Source organism: Erpetoichthys calabaricus, chromosome 1, assembly GCF_900747795.2.
Source record: "Erpetoichthys calabaricus chromosome 1, fErpCal1.3, whole genome shotgun sequence".
NCBI classification, from domain to species: domain Eukaryota; kingdom Metazoa; phylum Chordata; class Cladistia; order Polypteriformes; family Polypteridae; genus Erpetoichthys; species Erpetoichthys calabaricus.
The window spans coordinates 317505596-317526851 of NC_041394.2; the positions used below are offsets into that span (position 1 = coordinate 317505596).

The window sequence follows — 21256 nt, forward strand, 5'->3', positions numbered from 1 at the left end:
GGTTACATTCCAAAAGAATTCTGTTCTATAATCTCAAACATCTAGAATAATTACACATTTTTATTTATTGCATATATATTAAATATTCTTGTCAAAATGAACATAACATTTTTTTTTCTCAGATATGGAAGCCCAGGGAATGTCACCAAAGAATATTCTGAGTTTGCGGAATTCTTCTTAAATACGTACGCTGTTGGAATTCAGCAGGTAATTTGTGACCGAAATGTATTCATAATGTGATATTACATGGCTATATGGTGTTATTGACTTTTATTATAAAAACATAATTTGTAATTTTTGCCAGCTTATTGCTAAATGCCCATAATAAACCGCTTACTGGCTCTCTTATCCCAATCTTCTTTTTGAAACACTAGGAATTAACTCTCTTTCCATCCATTTACTGGCACACCTGTAAAGTTGGTGAAGTTTTTAGAAAATTGTTTATACATCAATGCCTCATCTAATGCCTCAGAGCTGGCAAGCCTGTTAAACAAGTGGATCAAGTTCCAACCTTGACATGTTATTTGTTTGTTGTTTTTTGTTTCATTTTTTAAACTGAGCAATTAGAATTGGATTGACAATGCCAAAAAGGGCAGACACATTTCTGAAACAGATAAAAAGGCCCATGTATTGTTCCAAAAGGCATATTGTACATACTGTTTGCAAGAAATGGGTGGAAGCACATCTTAGATAACCAACATAATACAGCTTAGCTTTTAATTTCCACAATCCAAAAACAATGAATGATATGCAAGCAATTTCATTTCCCTATTTATGCGTATATATGGACACTGTGTTTTTGTGTACTGTATATGGTTAATGTACTGTATATACACACAGACATACTGAATAACCATTAAATAAGCCATTAAATAATCTAGTACAAGTTGTCGAGCATAATTCTTTCCTAAAGTCTGTTCAAAAACCAATTTGTTTGAAAACTGAAATCATTTTCTTATAAGAATTAATGTAGAATGGATTAATCCGTTCCCAAATGATTGCTTATTTGAACCTTTATAACAGTACGTCATTCATAAAATAGTATACAAAAACAATGAAAATGCATAACATCTTGCACAAAAAGATTTAACACAATAAACAGGTAAAATGTAGATGAAAATTCTACTTCACTTTACCTGTATGGAGGACTGTTGATGGCATACATGGAAGGTGGTAAGGAAGGGGAAGGGGGAGAGATGTTATTGTTTGGAAGGGGAGTCCCTTTCCATAAGAACATCGAGTAACTGTCCTTCTGCATTTTTCTTCTCTCTCTCTTTTCCACCTTTTGACACCACTTGATACTGCTTGAGACTCACTGAGCCTCTGTCTCACTAAATACTTGTCCAATGAGATTTGCATATGCGTGCGTTTTAAAATGTTTCTGAAGTAAGAAATAGCATTGCCATTGAAAAGGTTTATGATGTGGTTTGCTATAGCTTTGCCAGGGTGATATCTTTCCACAAATCTGTTTACGTCACCCCATTTCGCAGACACATTTCATTGTTCAAAGAACTAAGAACGTCCTCCATTCCTTCAACTCTCTGAAGACATTTCCTCCACCACTGTCATTTACTCCTCCTTCTGAAGGTATTCCAGTTCTTCTGTGATAACTCATTCCTCCGCTAACTCTTCCACATTAGCATTGTCAACTTTGCACAGAGGCACAATATCATCAGACTCAGACTCAAAGTCCTCAATGTCTCTATCTGCTACACAGTCTGGCCATAGTTCCCTTCAGACCAAGTTCAAGCTCCTGTAAGTCACTGGCCCCCAGGCTTTCTCAATGATACTTGTGACTGTAAGTGACTTTTTTCCAGAATTCCCTGTGTTAATGCCTGTATCAGAGGTCAGTTCAAAACACCTTTGAAACAGTGCTTTGGTGTAGAGTTTCTTAAAGTTTAAAATGACCTGCTAGTGTATGGGCTAGATTAGAGGAGTCGTGTTAGGGAGCAGGAACTTCACTGTAATAAAATCATACTCCTCCACCAACTCATCCTGCAACCCTGGAAGCTAAGCAGAAGTATTATCCATCACAAGAAGGCATTTTATTGTCAATTTTTTTTCTTGAAGATATTTTCTCACACTTGGGGAAAAGACTTCATGGACCCACTCGATTAATAATTGCCTGGTTACCTATGCCTTACTATTAGCCCTCCACATAATAGACAATTTACTTTTCATCATGTTATTTGTCTTAAACACCCTCAGATTCTCAGAGTGGTACACAAGCAGTGGCTTTACCTTGAAGTCCCCATTTGCGTTTCCACATACCAAAACAGTCAGACTGTCCTTCATTGGCTTGTGTCCTGGCAATTCTTTTACCTCCTGCGTGATATAGGTTCTCCTTGGCATTTTTTTTTCCAGAGTAGGCTGGCTTGATCATAGTTGTACACTTGTTGGGGAAGAAAACCCTCTGGCTTTACATAGTCACTAAATTCTTGCATATAATTCTCTGTTGCTTCTTGGTTCTAGCTCACAGCCTCCCTAAGCCTAACCACACCATGTATACCACTTCTTTATTTGATAGATAGATAGACAGATAGATACTTTATTAATCCCAAAGGGAAATTCACATACTCCAGCAGCAGCATACTGATACAAAAACAATATTAAATTAAAGAGTAATAAAAATGCAGGTATAACAGACAGTAACTTTGTATAATGTTAGCGTTTACCCCCCCGGGTGGAATTGAAGAGTCGCATAGTGTGGGGGAGGAACGATCTCCTCAGTCTGTCAGTGGAGCAGGACAGTGACCGCAGTCTGTCGCTGAAGCTGCTCCTCTGTCTGGAGATGATACTGTTCAATGGATGCAGTGGATTCTCCATGATTGACAGTAGCCTGCTCAGTGCCCGTCGCTCCGCCACGGATGTCAAACTGTCCAGCTCCATGCCTACAATAGAGCCTGCCTCCTCGCCAGTTTGTCTGGGCGTGAGGCGTCCCTCTTCTTTATTCTGCCTCCCCAGCACACCACCGCATAGAAGAGGGTGCTCACCACAACCGTCTGATAGAACATCTGCAGCATCTTATTGCAGATGTTGAAGGATGCCAGCCTTCTAAGGAAGTATAGTCGGCTCTGTCCTCTCTTGCACAGAGCATCAGTATTGGCAGTCCAGTCCAATTTATCATCTAGCTGCACTCCCAGGTATTTATAGGTCATGCACACAGTCACCTCTGATGATCACAGGGTCCATGAGGGGCCTGGGCCTCCTAAAATCCACCACCAGCTCCTTGGTTTTGCTGGTGTTCAGTTGTAGGTGGTTTGAGTCGCACCATTTAACAAAGTCCTTGATGAGGTTCCTATACTCCTCCTCCTGCCCACTCCTGATGCAGCCCACGATAGCAGTGTCATCAGCAAACTTTTGCATGTGGCAGGACTCAGAGTTGTATTGGAAGTCCGATGTATATAGGCTGAACAGGACCGGAGAAAGTACAGTCCCTCTGCACTGAGTAGAGACTATGGTGTAACTGACACTCACCTGCTATACATCTCAGCCCACAGAACACATGGTTGCTGGTTTGCTTGTTCAGAAACTGGTGTTTTTTTTGTTTGGAAACTGGTTCCTGAACATAATCTGTTTGAGATGAGAGTCGTTCAACAACCGAGGTTCCACTGTATTGGATTGGGCCATCTTTTGTGTGTAGAACAAACTGAATTGTATGAGGCAGTATTTCTCAGCCACTGTGTCACAACCCACAACTTCTGCAGGTGGCTCATGGGTTGCCATCGTTTGGTGCATGATTGGTTTGCAATTGGGTCACCTGATGGACAGCGGCACTGCGTGATATTTATTCCTGTTTATATATTTGCAGTTGTTTCATGAATAGGAAAACCCTTTGCATTCCTATTAATTCCACCAAGGTGGAACACATCCCCCCATACATTCATGCTCGATTCTCACATTTTGGGTTGTCAATAAACTAAATGTAAAACTAAGTCACAAGATTGTAAAGGTTGGACATAATACTTAAAGATTATTGTCCATGCTGGGTCGAGAGCTTCACAGAGTTCCTGCAGAATTATCAGCCGCACATTCATGCTGCTAACCTCCTACTCCACCTCATCCTAAAGTTACTGTATGGGATTGAGATATGTGGGCAGAGCAAGTCACTACAGTAAACTAAGGTAATTTCCATGTTTTTGGAAATAGCATGAGACAATGTGTTTTATGACATGGTGCTTTATTTTGCCGTGACAATTTGAAATAAGTACAATATGGCTATAAAGGAATACGCAGGGATGGAACCAATGTTTAGGTATGTTGTGGCATTAGTGTGATGGGCAGTTGGTACTCAGAGGCCCAATGTGAACTCAAAAAAAATTCTCCAGTACATTATCACCACCAATCTGTGCTGGTTGACACAGAAAGGGCTGTATCCATTAATTAAAGTTGTTTAAATCAAATTTTGAATGTGCCATTTGCCTGTCTCAACATAAATTAAGATTGGTAGGATCAAGTCACATTTTTCCAGTGTCCTGTTGTATTAACTAAAATTTGATTATAAAATATATATTTGAAACTTTTTTCAAAAAACAGAGTATTTTCAATATTTCTGTAGCAGGTGGATGAGCTTCACCATACCTGCAAGAAAATAGTATAAATCAAAACAAATGTTAGTATCCTTCTTTGACTGTTGTGAGTTATTCTTATATAGTACTTTTCTGAGAAGACAAGCTAAAATGTTTGAAATCATCAGCTAATTTCATTTACAGTTTATTTAGAAATAGCAAATCCATTAATGTGTGTGTATTACAGGTGCTTTTGAAGGTTGTGGATCAGCATCGCCTAAGGCAGTATGTGACGCCACACGTGTTGCAGCAAGCCTTTAACTACTTGAACCAAGGAGTTTCTCATTCTGTCACCTGGAAGCAAATGAAGCCACATATTCAGGTATCCAATTTGCCAGCATGCAGCTTGCACCTTCACCTCTAAACTTAATTTCTTTCTAAATGGCAGTGTGAGAAAGCAGATCTTACATACCTTCAAACTCCAATATGCAATCAAATCCCTTTTTATTGCTGCCACAAGTCTGCCTAAACAAAACACGTTTAATGCACTGTGAGATCTCCTTAGTCTGCAGATTTAACATTTTTGCCATGACAAAACATTTGTGTATGATAAGAGCATATGTAAAATTGTACATCTCAGTATACAGTGTTTCAAACACAGCTGACATGCATTTGGAAGTCAAGCAAAATGACACCTTTTATTGGCTAACTAAAAGATTACAATATGCAAGCTTTTGAGGAAGCTCAACCCTGTTCTTCTGGTAATCTTTTTAGTTAGCCAATAAAAGGTGTCATTTTGCTTGACTTATTGTTGCATCCGTAATGGCTAACACGGTACAACACCATAGTACTAAACACACATGGCAAAAACTTTATTGTAGACTGTTTTCTTCTTCAAGTTCAAGCACCAGAAGTCCACTTTTGTAATTTTGCATGCATATGCACATTTGGAGAAAGTCAGTCTTGTGTGTATGGATTTTAATATAGGCAAAAGGAAGAACTTCTAATGTTTGGTTACACAGAGAGGTTGTTATGTTTTCTAGTTGTACATATGGTAAATGTAACCTTTTGGGTGACATTGGTGCAGTGATTATTCACTCAACACTGAAAAAATAATAATTTCTGCAGCTGCAGAGGCTAAAGAAAAAGTTGAGTGAAGGAAAGGAAGCTTACAAAGCTAGAATAGAAAACAAGCAGACTTGGAATAACCTGAAGGATGTTTAGAAATGACTGGGCATAATTACTGGCCTCAAACAATCTTGGGCTCAGATGCTAGAAGGAAATGTGGATAAAGCTAACGCCCTGAACCAATTTGTAATAGATTTTCCAACCCACTGCCACCTTCATCTGATGACCAGTAGCCACACACCATCACTACTAACTCCTAACACATCAACTAGAATGGCCATTGACTAGTCCACCTCTGACCATCAGTATGGGCTGTTCATAAATGAAGCATAAGTAAAGAGACAACTCAGGAAGCTATACACAGGGAAAGCTGCGGGACCAGACTAAGACAATCCTGTAGTTCTTAAGGTCTTTGCTGACCGTTTTTATGGTGTCCTTTGTCACTAAGGCTCCAGAAAGTGCCACTACTGTGAAAAATATTCATTCTAAAGAAGGCAGACGTACTTTACTTGATGACTACAGACCAACGGCACTTACATCTTTCATCATCAAGACCTTTGAGAGGCTGGTCATGGATTATATGAGTTCTCTTGTGGTAGACCACCTGGACCCCCTGCAGTTTGCCTATCCACAGATTGGAGTGGAGGATGCTATTATCTGGTTGCTATACTAGGCTTGGATAAAGCTGGCAACGTTGTGAAGATTGTTTTTGATTTCTCGAGTGCCTTCATTACCATCCAGTCATCCCTCTTAAGGGGTAAACTCAAAGTTACAGGTGGATGAGTCTATGGTGTCCTGGATAATGGACTATCAGTCAGGCAGATCATTGTTTGTGAGACTCAAGGACTGTGTTTCTGATATGGATGTGAGCAACACTGGAGCACCACTAGAAATAGCTCTATCTCATTTTCTTTTCACTCTGTATACGTCCAACTATAAATATAATTCCAGGTCATGCCACTTGCAGAATTTCTCAGATGATTCTACACTGATCGAGTTTATTGATAAGGTGGTGTGAGACCATGTGAGAGTATAAGAGTCAGGTGGACAAGTTTGTTTCTTGATGCAGAAAGAGTTGCCTGCAATTAACATCAGCAAAACCAAGGTACTGTTTATTGACTTTCACCACACTGAAGAACCTCTATGTCTGGTCACTTTCCAGGGACTGGATGCAAATCAAAGAGTGCACAGCAAGTTTTTTTTTCTTAAGAGACTATGCTCTTTCACCATAGGTAGTAACATCCTTCACATCCTCTATAACTCTGTGATGGCAGTTTTCTATGTTGTGGTGTGCTGGGCTGGTAACATCAATTCAAGAGAGGCTCACCGAATTGGCAAGCTAATTAAAAGGTCAGGCTTAGTTATGGGACATGTTCTGGACCCCCTGAATTAGCGGCAAATTAAATAAAAGCAAAACAGAGGGCAATTATGAACAATGCTAGACATCCTCATTCTGATACACTAACACTGAGAACTTTTCAGCCAGCGAATTATTCAGCAGATGTGTGTCAACAAACACGACTTGGGCTGCTTTATACTAACAGCAATACATCTGCATAATGCCTCACTGTGAGTGGGACTGCAAAGTCAGAAGTTTTTCTTTCATTTTTAATTTTCTCCTTTTATGGTCATGTGGGTGTCTGGTATCTGTCTACCTGTCTGTCTGTCTATTTATTTATTTACATATTTATTTAAGAGCCTCTGTAAAAAGCCATATTTTACCCTGGACAAATGAAGTCCTATCTTTTGCACTTGAAACAACTGAGCATGTCACTATTCGTAACTGTGCTCTAGTTTTTTTTACGTAAACAGTAGTAAAGTATCCTGAACTTACAGGTCATTTTTGATAGAGCTGTCTACCAAATATGCAATACAGGAATCATTTGCCACCTGTGGTTGGTTTTATTTTAAAGCATTAATAATGTACCTGATAGATATTGAAAGATTTGGTAGTGTTCTATCATATAAAACAGACAGTATTTGGATATGGCATTCACTATCTTTACCTCAGCCATACTGCTGAAGATTGTGTGCAAACTGTGGCATAGAATGCCTGGGCATTAAACAATAAAACAGTCTCAAATCAAAATAGAGCCAAGTCAACCTGCTTAATCTGGCAAAATGTCTTCTGCTCAGGATAGTCAGTAGAAGTACTTCTATGTAAAAGAGGAGAAAAAATATAAGGTACTTTATATATTTATTTATTGTTTTTAATAATATGTGATATAAAAACAGTATTTTAACATGTCTTGTTGATTAATTTTTCCAATGGAATGCAGATTTTCCTTCCATATCAAAAGACCAGTATACAGTATTTGGGTAACTGTGAATGCATTTGTCTGTGCGTGTGTGTACGCCTTTAGATAGGCCACCAGCTAGTCATGCCTTGTGACCAGAGCTCCTGGGATAGACTCCAATCACCTGTTGCCTTGAATTTGGATTGATCAGGTTTGGAAACAAGCATTTTTTCAGGACCAAAATACCCTGCTTCATTTTTCAAATATTAATATTAATGATTTGTGAAATACTCTAGAAGAACTTCAAAAATTTAGGTTGAAATGAAAAATTACATTTTCTTATGCTTAAGTGAAACTGATCTCTATGATAAGTATCTGAAGTAGGGAATACACCTTTGAATGATATGTGGAATGTCCAGTATTTAATGATTCCATCATTAATAAAAATATTCAAATGATAAAGTATGAAAGGTTCCATATTGGATGCCAACTCTTGCCAAACCTTGGCATACTTCTTCATGGCACACTCTTTCCACCAAACCCACAAAAATAATTTTCCTTGTCAGTCTTATAAATAATTATAGGGTTGCATATAGATATTTTGTATATGTATAGGGTTTTGTGAAGTGTCTTACAGAACCACACTATTATTTTTTTTGAAAGAGTTCCATTTTTCAAAATAATCATTAAGAAATTAAATTCCTCTACTCTTCTCGCTTCAAGTCTTTAAAACATAGATCTATTATAGTAAAAAACGTGGTTTAATTACAATGTTTCTGTCCATTTATTAAAGCTGCTTTTTGCAATACATCATTTTGGGATGTTGGAGCCTATTCTGATAAAATCTAGTCCCTAGACAGGAACCAGCAATGGCAGGGCACCAGTCCATTGTAAAATACACTCAGGGTTCTCAGAGTTTGCAGCTAAGCTAATATGCAAATATACAGTATGAGATGTGTAGTAAGATGGAGGAAGGGGAATGTAAACTTGAAAGAATCATGAATACTACACACACCCTAATGACAAGAGAGGGGAGTGGATCAGCCTCTTCTTCTGAAAAATCGGTTACATGAAGACAACAACAACATCATTTATTTATATAGCACATTTTCATACAAAAAGTAGCTCAAAGTGCTTTACATAATGAAGAAAAGAAAAATAAAAGACAAAATAAATTAAAATAAGACAACATTAGTTAACATAGAAAAGGAGTAAGGTCTGATGGCCAGGGTGGACAGAAAAAACAAAAAAAAACTCCAGAAAGCTGGAGAAAAAAAAAAATCTGTAGGGGTTCCAGGCCACGAGACCGCCCAGTCCTTTCTGGGCATTCTCCCTAACATAAATGAAATAGTCCTCTTTGTAGTTCGGGTCCTCACAGAGTAACTTGATGCTGATGGTCATACAGACTTCTGGCTTTTAATCCAGGGGTCCCCAACCCCCGGTCCGCGGCCCACTACCGGGCCGCAGCCGTCTAACAGCCGGGCCGCGAGAGAACTGCCAGCAATGGAGACTCACTCAGACTTTTCAGAACACTTGGCGGGCGGGGCTTTGCAGTGGCGCAGAGAGAGGAGAGAGGCAGAGGTGAGAGAGTATTACAACAAAGTATTTTTATGGTCCCGACAGTTTCCCCATATGACACGAGTCTATAGAAATCTCGTTACTACGAAGTACATTCAGCAGATGCTTTCATTACCACGAAGTAACCTTGAAATGCTTGAATGAATCATCCACAGAGCAGTTAGATCTGTGGTCGCAGCTCAGATGTGCACGTTTGCACAATGATCCCCAAACAGAAACAATGTAAAAAAATTTCTTTCTTCGAACTTTCCTCGTACTGTTTTTTTTTTGCTGTTTTTGTTTTCTGTGGTTTTCAGTGATACCTTTTGCTTATTGCTTGTCAACATTTGAAAAACATCCATTGGAATTTAACTCATTGTCACCCTCCTATAGAAACGGCAGACACGAAAAAAAGACAGCAGTGTTAATGTTTGTGATGTGCAATCTGTTGGAATGACAAATGCAAAGCATATGTCTTTGTTATATGCAAAAAAAGAAGAAAAATCTTGAGTTGCAAACGTATGCGAACTGCTTAATAACTTAATAATAATAGAAATGTTATGTAAATTGTGTATAAAACTGCACAAACCCCCCACCCCCGACCGGTCCGTGGAAAAATTTGCATCTAATAAAGTGGTCCCTGCTGTCAAAAAGGTTGGGGACCACTGTTTTAATCCATCCATCATTGTTGGAACATCATGGTACTTTGGGTAGATGGTGGTGGCGCAAGCCACCACCAAAAGGACACCGGAAAAGGAAACAGAAGAGAGAGTAGGGGTTAGTACAGAATTTAGAGCCACCATGAATAGTTATTATAATGAATTGGATATACAGAGTATCAGGATTTAAATTACATTGAAGTTATGAGAAGGCCATGTTAAAATAATGTGTTTTCAGCAGTTTTTTTTAAAGTGCTCCACTGTATTAGCCTGGCGAATTCCTACTGGCAGGCTATTCCAGATTTTAGGGGCATATATACACTTATATACACTTAAGAGTATTTGCAAAAATTGTGAGATCAGACAACATAAAATTGCCTGAAGATCAATACACTTAGGAATGGCAGGTCACATATTAATCGGCATGGCTATGATTGCTTTTTGCATTTTGAAGTGCACATAGGCTTATTTAACTATATAAGTGTCTCAAGGCACCAGGAAGATCTGATATGTTTCTGAGAATATACAAGTCTTTTTATATAGTTAAGCAGTGAGAGTGTTGTGGGTTCCTTTTGCTCTGATTCACTCTGTCTACTGTGTTATTTGTGCCTTCTTGTTTATGAATGTTATACAATTTTAATATACTGTTAGTATATTATAACTGTAAATGTGTATGTGTTCTGAGCCTGTCCTCAATGAAACATTATCATTAAATTGGATTGATTTGAAAAACGTTTTCTTTTCCTTTTGGGTGGCATGGTGGCACAGTGGATAGAGCTGTCATCTCACGGATACAGCACGGTTGGTTTGAATCTAGTGCCTGGTCACTGTCCATATGCATATTCTTTGTATATTCTTCCCATATCTCTTTGTGTTTGCCTCCTGGTAGTCTGGTTTCCCTTCTACTTATCAAAAAGACATGCAGGCTAAGGTAATTGGTGATTCTAAATTTTCCCGTGTCTAAAGACTGTGTACGTAAATGGGCCCCACAATGAGCTGGCACCCTGTCTTGAGCTGTCTGTTGCCTTGCATTCAGTCCTGCCAGCTCTTTGTGAGAATATGTCATGTTTTGTTTTTCTTTTCTTACAGAGTATATGTCAAGAGGTAATTTTTCCATTAATGTGCTATAAAGATGAGGACGAGAAGCTATGGCAAGAGGATCCTTATGAATACATTCGTTTAAAATTTAGTGAGTACACTGGTTACTGCTAGTATATTTTGTACACTTCAATGTATTTTTATCCAGCTGGCAGAAACAAAAGCTTGCCTTTATCTGGTTGCTCACTTTGAAATGAGCAGTCTTAAGATATCCAAACATGTAGCAGAACAGGTAGCATTATATTATTTTTGCTGTGAGCTTTAAATTTGACCTTGAGTAGTTTACTTGTTGACTTTTCATGGCTGTGTTGACTTCCTTTAAAGTTTAGTAGTAGTGCTTTTTGACCAACAGTGCTTTTGGTAAAAGAAGCCAGACATTAGTCTTGGTGCTTTGGTGGCTCCACTTACAAAAAATCCTTCAGACTTTTAAATATTATATTATGCAGCAAATCAATTTATAGTGTACTTACTATAGTGTGGCTGAGGTTATGCACAAATCTCACAATAAGATTCTTTCCTCAGTTTTGGAATCCCAATATGATACTTTTCTCAGCATTGTAATTATAAAGGAAATCATCATTTTCTGTTCTGAACAGCAAATATACAGTTGAAGTCAGAAGTTTACATTTAGGGTGAATTCAGATTTTGTACCATCAAACTATAAATTTGTCATATCATTTAAGGCATCTGCTTTCTGCAAGGTAAAAGTAATTTTTTCTAACAGTGTTCACATACAAAGTGATGTCAAGTTTTTAAACGATTAAACGTCTGATAGCCAATAAGCCTAGTTGGTGTCAATTTGTGGATGTACGTATGTTAAGGTCTATAATCAAACTCATTGCCTCTTTGCTTGACATAGTGGAAAAATCAAAAGAAATCAGCCAAGACCTCAAAATAAAATGTAGACCGCCATAAATCTGGTTCATCCTTGGGACCAATTTCCAAATGCTTGAAGGTTCCATGTTAATCTGTACAAACAATAATATGTAAGTATAAACACCATGGGACCACACAGCTGTCATACCGCTCAGGAAGGAGATGCATTCCGTTTCCTAGAGAAAAACGTACTTTAGCACGAAAAGTGCAAATCAATCCTAGACCAACAGCAAAGGACATTGCTATAGGAAACAGGTAAGCAACTATCTATATCTACAGTAAAACAAGTCCTTTACCAACATAACCTTTAAGGCTACTCAGCAAGGAAGAAGCCACTGCTCAAAAGTCTCCATGAAAAAGCCAGACTGCGTTTTGCAATGGCACATGGGGGCAAAGATCTTGCCTTCTGGAGAAATGTCCTCTGGTCTGATGAATCCAAAATTGATCTGTTTGGCCATAATGACCATTGTTATCCATCCATCCATCCATTTTCCAACCCGCTGAATCCGAACACAGGGTCACGGGGGTCTGCTGGAGCCAATCCCAGCCAACACAGGGCACAAGGCAGGAAACAATCCTGGGCAGGGTGCCAACCCACTGCAGGACACACACAAACACACCCACACACCAAGCACACACTAGGGCCAATTTAGAATCGCCAATCCACCTAACCTGCATGTCTTTGGAATGTGGGAGGAAACCGGAGCGCCCGGAGGAAACCCACGCAGACACGGGGAGAACATGCAAACTCCACGCAGGGAGGACCCGGGAATCGAACCCAGGTGACCATTGTTATGTTTGAAGGAAATAAGGTGAGGCTTGCAAGCCAAAGAACAACATCCCAACTGTCAAGCATGGGGTAGGAGCATCATGTTGTGGGGGTGCTTTACTGCAAGAGAGACTGGTGCACTTTACAAAACAGATGGCTTCATGATGAAGGGCAATTTTGTAGATATACTGCAGGAACATCTCAAGACCTCAGCAAGGAAGTAGAAGCTCAGTCGCAAAAAGGTCTTCCAAATGGACAGTGACCCCAAGCATACCTCCAAAGTTGTGGCAAAATGGCTTAAGAATAACAAGGTCAAGGTACAAAGCCCTGACCTCAATCTGAGTGAAAATTTATGGGCAAAACTGAAAAGCATTTGTAAGTATTTGCAAGTATGAACATGTCCCAGTTATACCAGTTCTGTCTGGAGGAATGGGCCAAAATTCCAGCAACTTATTGTAAGAAGATATCTTGGATGGCTACCCAAAAAGTTTGGCTGAAGTTAAATAATTTAAAGACAATGCTACTAAATATTAACAAAGTGTATGTAAACTTGTGACTCACAGGAAATGTGATATAGTCAATAAAAAGTGAAATAGTCCGTCTTTTTGAACATTGTTAGAAAATGTTACTTTTGCCCTGCACAAAGTAGATGTCTCAAACAATATGCCAAATTTGTAGTTTGTTAGTATAAAATCTGTGGAGGGGTTATAAAGTGATTTGTAAATAATTCACACTAAGTGTATGAAAACATCTAACTTCAACTGTATACAACCATAATTTGCGTTGTTCTGTCTCAGTCTTGCTTTTCTATTTCTGTTTCCTGTGCTATCCAGGATATAGCTGTGTTCATTGAGCAGAAACCCGTAAATTTTATTAATAACAGAAAATATTCTGGCAAAAACGGAATGTTTGTGTTTGTGGCAGTGATATGTCAATGTCTACTAACCATGGCAGTACTTCTACATAATCTCTCTATGTCATTACTGTTTGGTGCGATTACTGCTGTTTTCTTTTCTCTCTTGGTGTTCCTGTATATAATATTTAAAGATTAGGGAAGGATCAAAATGTTACTATCAGGGTCCTGAGTAAGCCTGGATACAATAACAAATTAGTCGCTCTCAGCTGGATCAGCTACACACTGACTTTTCTTCTTCTTCTTGTGAATTCTCACCTATAAAGGTGTAAATTGTAACCTTTTAAAATTCCTGTTGCCACTGGTTACTTCATATAAACCTGTGAGATGAGGGCTTCATTTTTATCTTAAGCATTTTGCTGCTTGAATTTCATTTTTTCTGTGTTTTTTAAACATTATTTGTATGCAAAGAACAGGCTGATGCAAGAGTAATTTTAACTTGGTTAATTAATTTTCAGTTTTGCCTTTAGCAATACAGATAACACTGGTCTACAAAAAAAATTTTTTTGTTTGCTACTGGGAACTTCAGAGCAGCTCTTTATTAAGTTTTTCACACTTATTTCACATATGAAATTGGAATTAAGCTAGCACGTCAGGTTTTTGAGATACACATCATTGATGTTTTGACACTTTTGAATATCAATATAATATCCACCAAAAATATTTTGATGTGTTTATTCTGAAAACAAACCAGAAGACGATATCAGAGACACGTTAAAACATATTTATGTCAATTTACCTCAATATAAGAGTGAGGTCAGCGTGCCTAAAAATGTTGGAGGCACTTGCTTTTGCGCTTGTACTGCACATCCATCTCTCTTTGCAAGTAGAAACAGTAGTTACCCATCATGCTCGGAGTGAATTTTCCCCAATATCAGTTTTCCATCACCCTAATATCTTGATGAAATCTTTCCCTATACTCATCGCTGACATCGCCCAGATTTGGTGGAAAAAAGTCGAGATGAGAATGTAAAAAATGCATCTTCAGTGACATTCTGGCTCCCATAAGCTGATACGCTTTCAGCAGGTTCTTCACAACCTCAGCATTATTCTCTGCTCTGTGACTGCCAAGAAAATTCTGGACAACCTGCACAAATGCTTGCCATGCTGCTGATTCAGTGGGCTTCAATTCCCTTTTGAACTCATCGTCAAGCATCAGTTCACGGATTTCAGGAACAACAAAAACACCTTCCTTAATTTTGGCTTCACTTTTTTCGAAACCAAACTTATTTCTTAAACGCTGAAAAGCATTGCTGTTTCTGTCCATCACCTTGACAAAATTTTCAAAGTAATGGTGAATCTAACGAGCAAAATGTCCTGAAATGCAATGTTATGTTCAACAGTAAAACCTCTACCTACTACATGTCTTGTCTGAGTTGTGTCATTATGCTTTAGAGTCATATAAGACCTAGTAATCAGTAAAAAATATATTTTCTGCTAATTAAAAATGAATAATTTTTAAATAAAATAAAAATGACAAGGTAAACAACTCACAGCTATTAGTAACGAGTGGCAAATTCTTTTATCTCAATGGCTTCCCTAGTGGAATTACCGGTATTTATCAAAATGGTTATCCACCTTTACTGTCCAGTCACCCTAGTTGTCCAAGAGCTGGAACATCATAACTAAAAAACAGAACGTGCTGGACGAAAACGGTTTTCAGATTTGGAGTCGGCAAGTGAAACCTGTTAAAGTACAGGTGAAAGACTCCCAGTATCAAAATGCTTGTTGACCAGTGTAATCAATCAAATAATTCGGCAAGGCTCCTACCTTACCCTTTCTCAGTTGTAGAAGACAACTCTCTGGCCTTTCAACTTATATCAAAGTAAATGTGGCACACTTGTTTTAAGAAACAGAATAATACAATTTATTGATAAACCCAAGGATTATAGAAATATGATAACTGCATATATATTTTAACATATAAAGCTAGTCAGAAACAAACTAGATGGACAGACATATAACATAGGCTGGCTGTTTACTGGTTTTTAGAATTCTACTTTACCATGATACAGATAAATAGTTTTACAATACCAAGTCTTTAAACATGATGTCAGATGTGTGGAGTTGCTGCTTTTTTGCTGGTCCGGGTTCAAGTGAAAGATTTTTTGTGTGTTGGAGTACACTCTTTCTCTTTGCTGCATGCTCTTTGTCAGTACCATGCTATTGCTTCCTCAGCTTGATTTCTGCTGTCTTTTGCCACTTCATAGAGAAAAGGCATTACTCATTCAGGCCCAAGAGTTTAGATGCTGAAGTTCCCTTCTTGAAGTAATGGCTTGTCAGTCTACTGGCACATAGCTTTAGCTTGAATGAATGGGTCTCATCTTCTGGTCCACAGAGAGAAGAGAATTTCATCTCCTTTTCAGCACCTCATGGAGAGGGTAGCTCACAGCTTGTTTGTTTGAGAACAGATTTTAAAAAGTCATTCGGGAAAATGTGCATAGAGTGCCCCTGGGAAGAGTCCCAAAGTTCTCTAGGATTCCCTAGAGAGTTTCAATGAGTGTGTTTAATTAAATTTAATTCTCCAAGCTTATATTTTCTTCTCCCTGTTCTCCTTGCTTCTTTTTGCATCTTTTCTCTTTGGGAGAAGGAATGTATGTGGTTTTAAAGGAAGTCTGAACCTTCTCCCGATTGGACTAAATCACTTCCAGTTGCAAAAGCACTGTCTTCTAATAGGCGAGTTCTTCTGTCAATCTTAGTTGTCATTCCTTGAACTATAGGTCTTTGTCCTTGCTTGTGTCCATTTTGCACCTTCTGTCTCAAGAGTTCTGCAGAGGGGCCTCTAGAGAGATGTCAGGTCACCTCTGATTTACATCTTTGTTATCCGATGAAGTCCAGTAAGATCCTGGTACAAGCTGGAGTTCAGTCACTTAGTTTGAAATGCAGGTTGAGGGGGGGTGCAGCTGGATGCCTGCATCACTGTTAAATCTGTTTTTCTTAACAGGCCTGGTGTGCTACTAAAGCCCAGCAGAAAGGGCAATGCCCACTTTGTCCTATGCAAGCAACTTTTTCAGCTTTCCAAAATCATCTTCCAATGACTCTGTTTTCTACCATTCTTAATTATCACCCTTAATGTTGTACTCCTTTTTGTATTCTAGATATCTTTGATGACCACATTTTTCCATCTACATCTGCTCAAAACCTTTTGTGTGCCGCAGCAAAGAAAAGGAAAGAGGCAAGTAACAAAAGTCTTCCTAAGATCTATACCAACATGTTTCTCCACAGTAATTTTTAAACTGAAAATAGTAGTACAGTAATCCGTCCTCGATCGCGGGGGTTGCGTTCCAGACGCCCCCCGCAAAAGGTGAAAATCCGCGAAGTAGAAACCATATGTTTAAATGGTTATTTTTATATTGTCATGCTTGGGTCACAAATTTGCACAGAAACACAGGAGGTTGTAGAGAGACAGGAACGTTATTCAAACACTGCAAACAAACATTTGTCTCTTTTTCAAAAGTTTAAACTGTGCTCCATGACAAGACAGAGATGACAGTTCCGTCTCACAATTAAAAGAATGCAAACATATCTTCCTCTTCAAAGGAGTGCGCGTCAGAGAGAGAGAGAGAGAAAAAAAAGCAAACAGTCAAAAATCAATAGGGCTGTTTGGCTTTTAAGTATGCGAAGCACCGCCGGACAAAGCAGCTGCGAGGAAGGGAGCAAGCATTTTTCAGCATTTTTTAGAGGAGCGTCCGTATCCTCTAGGCCAGTATGCGAACAGCCCCTCTGCTCACACCCCCTCCGTCAGGATCAGAGAATGTCAGAGCGAGAGAGAGAGGAAAGCAAGCAATCAAAAATCAATACGTGCTGTTTGATCTTTTAAGTACGCGAAGCACCATGCGGGAAGAATATCGCTTGCAAAGCAGCCACGTGTAAGCCCAGCAAAGAAGGGAGCACTGTGACGGTAATCTTTCAGCGTTTTCTGAGAAGCGGCCATGTCCTCTAGGGCAGGAGTCCCCAACCCCCGGTCCGCAGCCCACTACCGGTCCGCAGCCATCTGACAGCCGGGCCGCGAGAGAACTGCCGGCAACGGTGACTCACTCAAACTTTTCAGAACGCTTGGCGGGCGGGGCTTTGCAACGGCGCAGAGAGAGGAGAGAGACCGAGGTGAGAGACTATTACAACAAAGTATTTTTATGGTCCCGACAGTTTCCCCATATGACATGAGTCTATAGAAATCACGTTACTACGAAGTACATTCAACAGATGCTTTCATTACAATGAAGTGACCTTGAAATGCTTGAACGAATCATCCACAGAGCAGTTAGATCTGTGGTCGCAGCTCAGATGTGCACGTTTGCACAACGATCCCCAAACAGAAACATTGTAAAAAAATCTCTTTCTTCGAACTTTCCTCGTACTTTTTTTTTTTTTTTCTGTTTTTGTTTTCTGTGGTTTTCAGTGATACCTTTTGCTTATTGCTTGTCAACATTTGAAAAACATCCATTGGAATTTAACTCATTGTCACCCTCCTATAGAAACGACAGACACGAAAAAAAGATTGCAGTGTTAATGTTTGTGATGTGCAATCTGTTGGATTGGCAAATGTAAAGCATATGTCTTTGTTATATGCAAAAAAAGAATTGCAAACGTATGCGAACTGCTTAATAACTTTAATAATAATAGAAATGTTATGTAAATTGTGTATAAAACTGCCCCCACCCAATGATCCCCCTCCCACGACCGGTCTGTGGAAAAATTTGCATCTAATAAAGTGGTCCTTGCTGTCAAAAAGGTTGGGGACCACTGTTCTAGGGGTGCGAACAGCCCCCGTGCTCACAATATATTTGAGGAGTTTTATTTAATACATAATACGCGCTGTGGTTGGGTAGCTTCTCAGCCATCTGCCAATAGCGTCCCTTGTATGAAATCAACTGGGCAAACCAACTGAGGAAGCATGTATCAGAAATTAAAAGACCCATTGTCCGCAGAAATCCGCGAACCAGCAAAAAATCCGCGATATATATTTAAGTATGCTTACATATAAAATCCGCGATAGAGTGAAGCCGCGAAAGTCGAAGCGCAATATAGCGAGGGATTACTGTAGTAGTATTTTAATGTGTACAAAGTATGGTGAAATTCTTACTTCCAGCATGTAACACATCACCACTGCCTGCCAGCATGTTAAACTGTTTTTAGATTTTATAAAATTTAATTTCATGCATTTTTCATCATTAGATGATCAAGTGCAAGAAAATGAAAGATGAATGAATCAGAATTAACATAAAATCCAATGAAGAGGTTGATAGAACTCTAACCCATTAAAATTCTGTAGTTCACCCTTCAGTTATTTCAGTACAGGCAGTCCCCGGGTTACATACGGGATAGGGACTGTAGGTTTGTACATAAGTTGAATTTGTATGTAAGTTGAAACAGGTACATTATTTTAACAAATGCTATTGTTGACCGACTGTAACCAAATGCTCTGCCAATGAATGATGGAGTTTCACCTCTTTCTGAACTTTTTATTATTTCTTCTTTATTTTCCATGGTGATGGTTTTTCTCTTCTTTACTGTATCACCAGCATTTGCATCAGATTTGTGTTTCAGAGACATTGTTGAAGGGTGAAGACAAAAGGTTAAGATGAGCTCTTCTGCACAGCACAGTACAGCTATCACAGCAGGAAGGCACCAGTCGTCAACACGTCTGATGTATAGGGTGGTCCAGATCTAACTATGCAGTTTTCATTACGCTATAACTTATTCAGTTTTTTACATAGAAAATCACCCAAAAAATCCCAGACCATCGAGAAGTGTGCGAACTGACGACATGAAGAATCGTCTTCGCGCCGAACTGGAATCGTCCATGCATAAATTAAAGTCATCCAGACGATCTGGATCTGCATAATTAGATCTGGACCACCCTGTACTGACAAGAGACAACTTCCTGCTATGGGCGTAACAGTACAAGCAGGCTTGCTATTGAGAATGAATGGGGGCAGCGAGGGGCAGTTCATCACCAGCCCACCTCACAGTCACCTTCACTACAGTATGCTGCCTGCAGCGTACGCAACACCACCGCCCCCATTCAACATGCAGCCATCTGAGGCACACTACAATGCTACCCCCTGCCACCCCATTCAGCTACAACTGGATCACTGCTTGCAGCATTACCAGCCGTGCACCTAGAACGAACGGGGCAGCTGTGTGTGGTGGGCGGGCAGTTAAACCGCTTGCTGCCGGGAGCCACCGCAGGGACACTACACTGCGCGAGCAGTGAAATTGCCCCCCTCCAGCCTCCGTCCAGCCACCGCTTGCAGCGTCTGCAGGCCAAAGATGACGGAGCGGCAGTTACTGTGATGCATGCGTCGCAGCTGCGGCCCAGTTCGTATGTTGTAGGTCGAATGTCCATAACCTGGGGACTACCTGTATAGACAGCCTGTTTTATACAGCTTATGGCATTTGGTGGTGAGCTCCAATCTACAGTTGCTATAAGGACATGTGTTCAAGTGGAGCCCTAGCACATGAAATGGTTTGCTCAGAGTTGCACACAGCAAGTTAGTTATGGAGTTTGAAACTGCAGACCTTTGGTTTCAAATACATACACTTAACCACTTGTCCGCAATGCTTACAGACGTTTTTTTCTTTTTCTAAAAATGTTATATAGTATATTATCAGCTAATCTTAAATTTGCAACTCTTGTACTTTCTACTTTGCTTTCTGGCGTAGCTGAGATCATGTGTCCTCAGACCTTTTCATTGGGTGGTGTGCTGCTTGTCCTTTTGGTTTTACTGCCTTCAGAAAATCTTAATGATTTGGGCAAGCTGTAAGAAGTTACTTAGAAGTTAGTAGCCCTGTCTTTCTCACTGGAGTATTTTAAATATCACATCAGGTTTACAGCATAACAGATTATTGCTCAGAGTGTGTAAATAGTATTAAGGAATAGCTAGAGATGTCAAGTCCAAGTTTATTTAATCATCAATAATGTAGCAGTTATAGAGATGTATTGTAGGTGAGTCAAATCTTCAGCCACTGCACTGAGTTTTTCTCTATTTTTGATGGGCCTGGATCTAATGGGCAGGTGGTAGGTTTTATTTTAGAAATTAACAAAACAGGAAATCATGATTTTATTAAGTTAAAAGTACTAAGGTGGCAGATTCTAGGAGAGACAGGAATAGACTCTGCAGTATTTAGTTTTGTTAAAATATTGTTCTTTGTAATTAGTTCTGGGTTTCACAAATCCACAGATTTTGATGTGTAGTTGCAATGTACCTAGCATACTGTTCTTGACTTAATCTGCGATTGCATTTGTAAGGACAGGAACAAGACTAGTTTCTCTGAAGCCACACATATAATATATACGTCTGGAGACAACCATGAGTGAATTTTTGCTTAAAACTTGGTGGAAAAAAGTAGACTGTGTCAAAATTCTACACCAATCCAAAGCCTCATGAAGGCAGCCTTTAAAATAAGGCTGGTGATTTTGAACTGGAAAGAGCAGTGGTGCTCTTGTTAATCTGGTCCAGCAGGGAGCAAGTTTCTGATTATGATAAACTGTATACAGCTGAAAAGAC

General features: G+C 39.3%; 1 protein-coding gene across 1 annotated transcript in view; it reads left to right on the forward strand.

The window, feature by feature from the left end:
• ipo8 (importin 8) overlaps positions 1-21256 on the forward strand; it is a 141330-nt gene that overhangs the window by 69087 nt on the left and 50987 nt on the right. Inside the window, exons 8-11 of the mRNA XM_028817948.2 lie at positions 123-207; positions 4756-4890; positions 11179-11278; positions 16844-16920. Of these exons, the coding sequence (XP_028673781.2) occupies positions 123-207; positions 4756-4890; positions 11179-11278; positions 16844-16920 (397 nt within the window). The remainder of the gene's footprint in view (positions 1-122; positions 208-4755; positions 4891-11178; positions 11279-16843; positions 16921-21256) is intronic.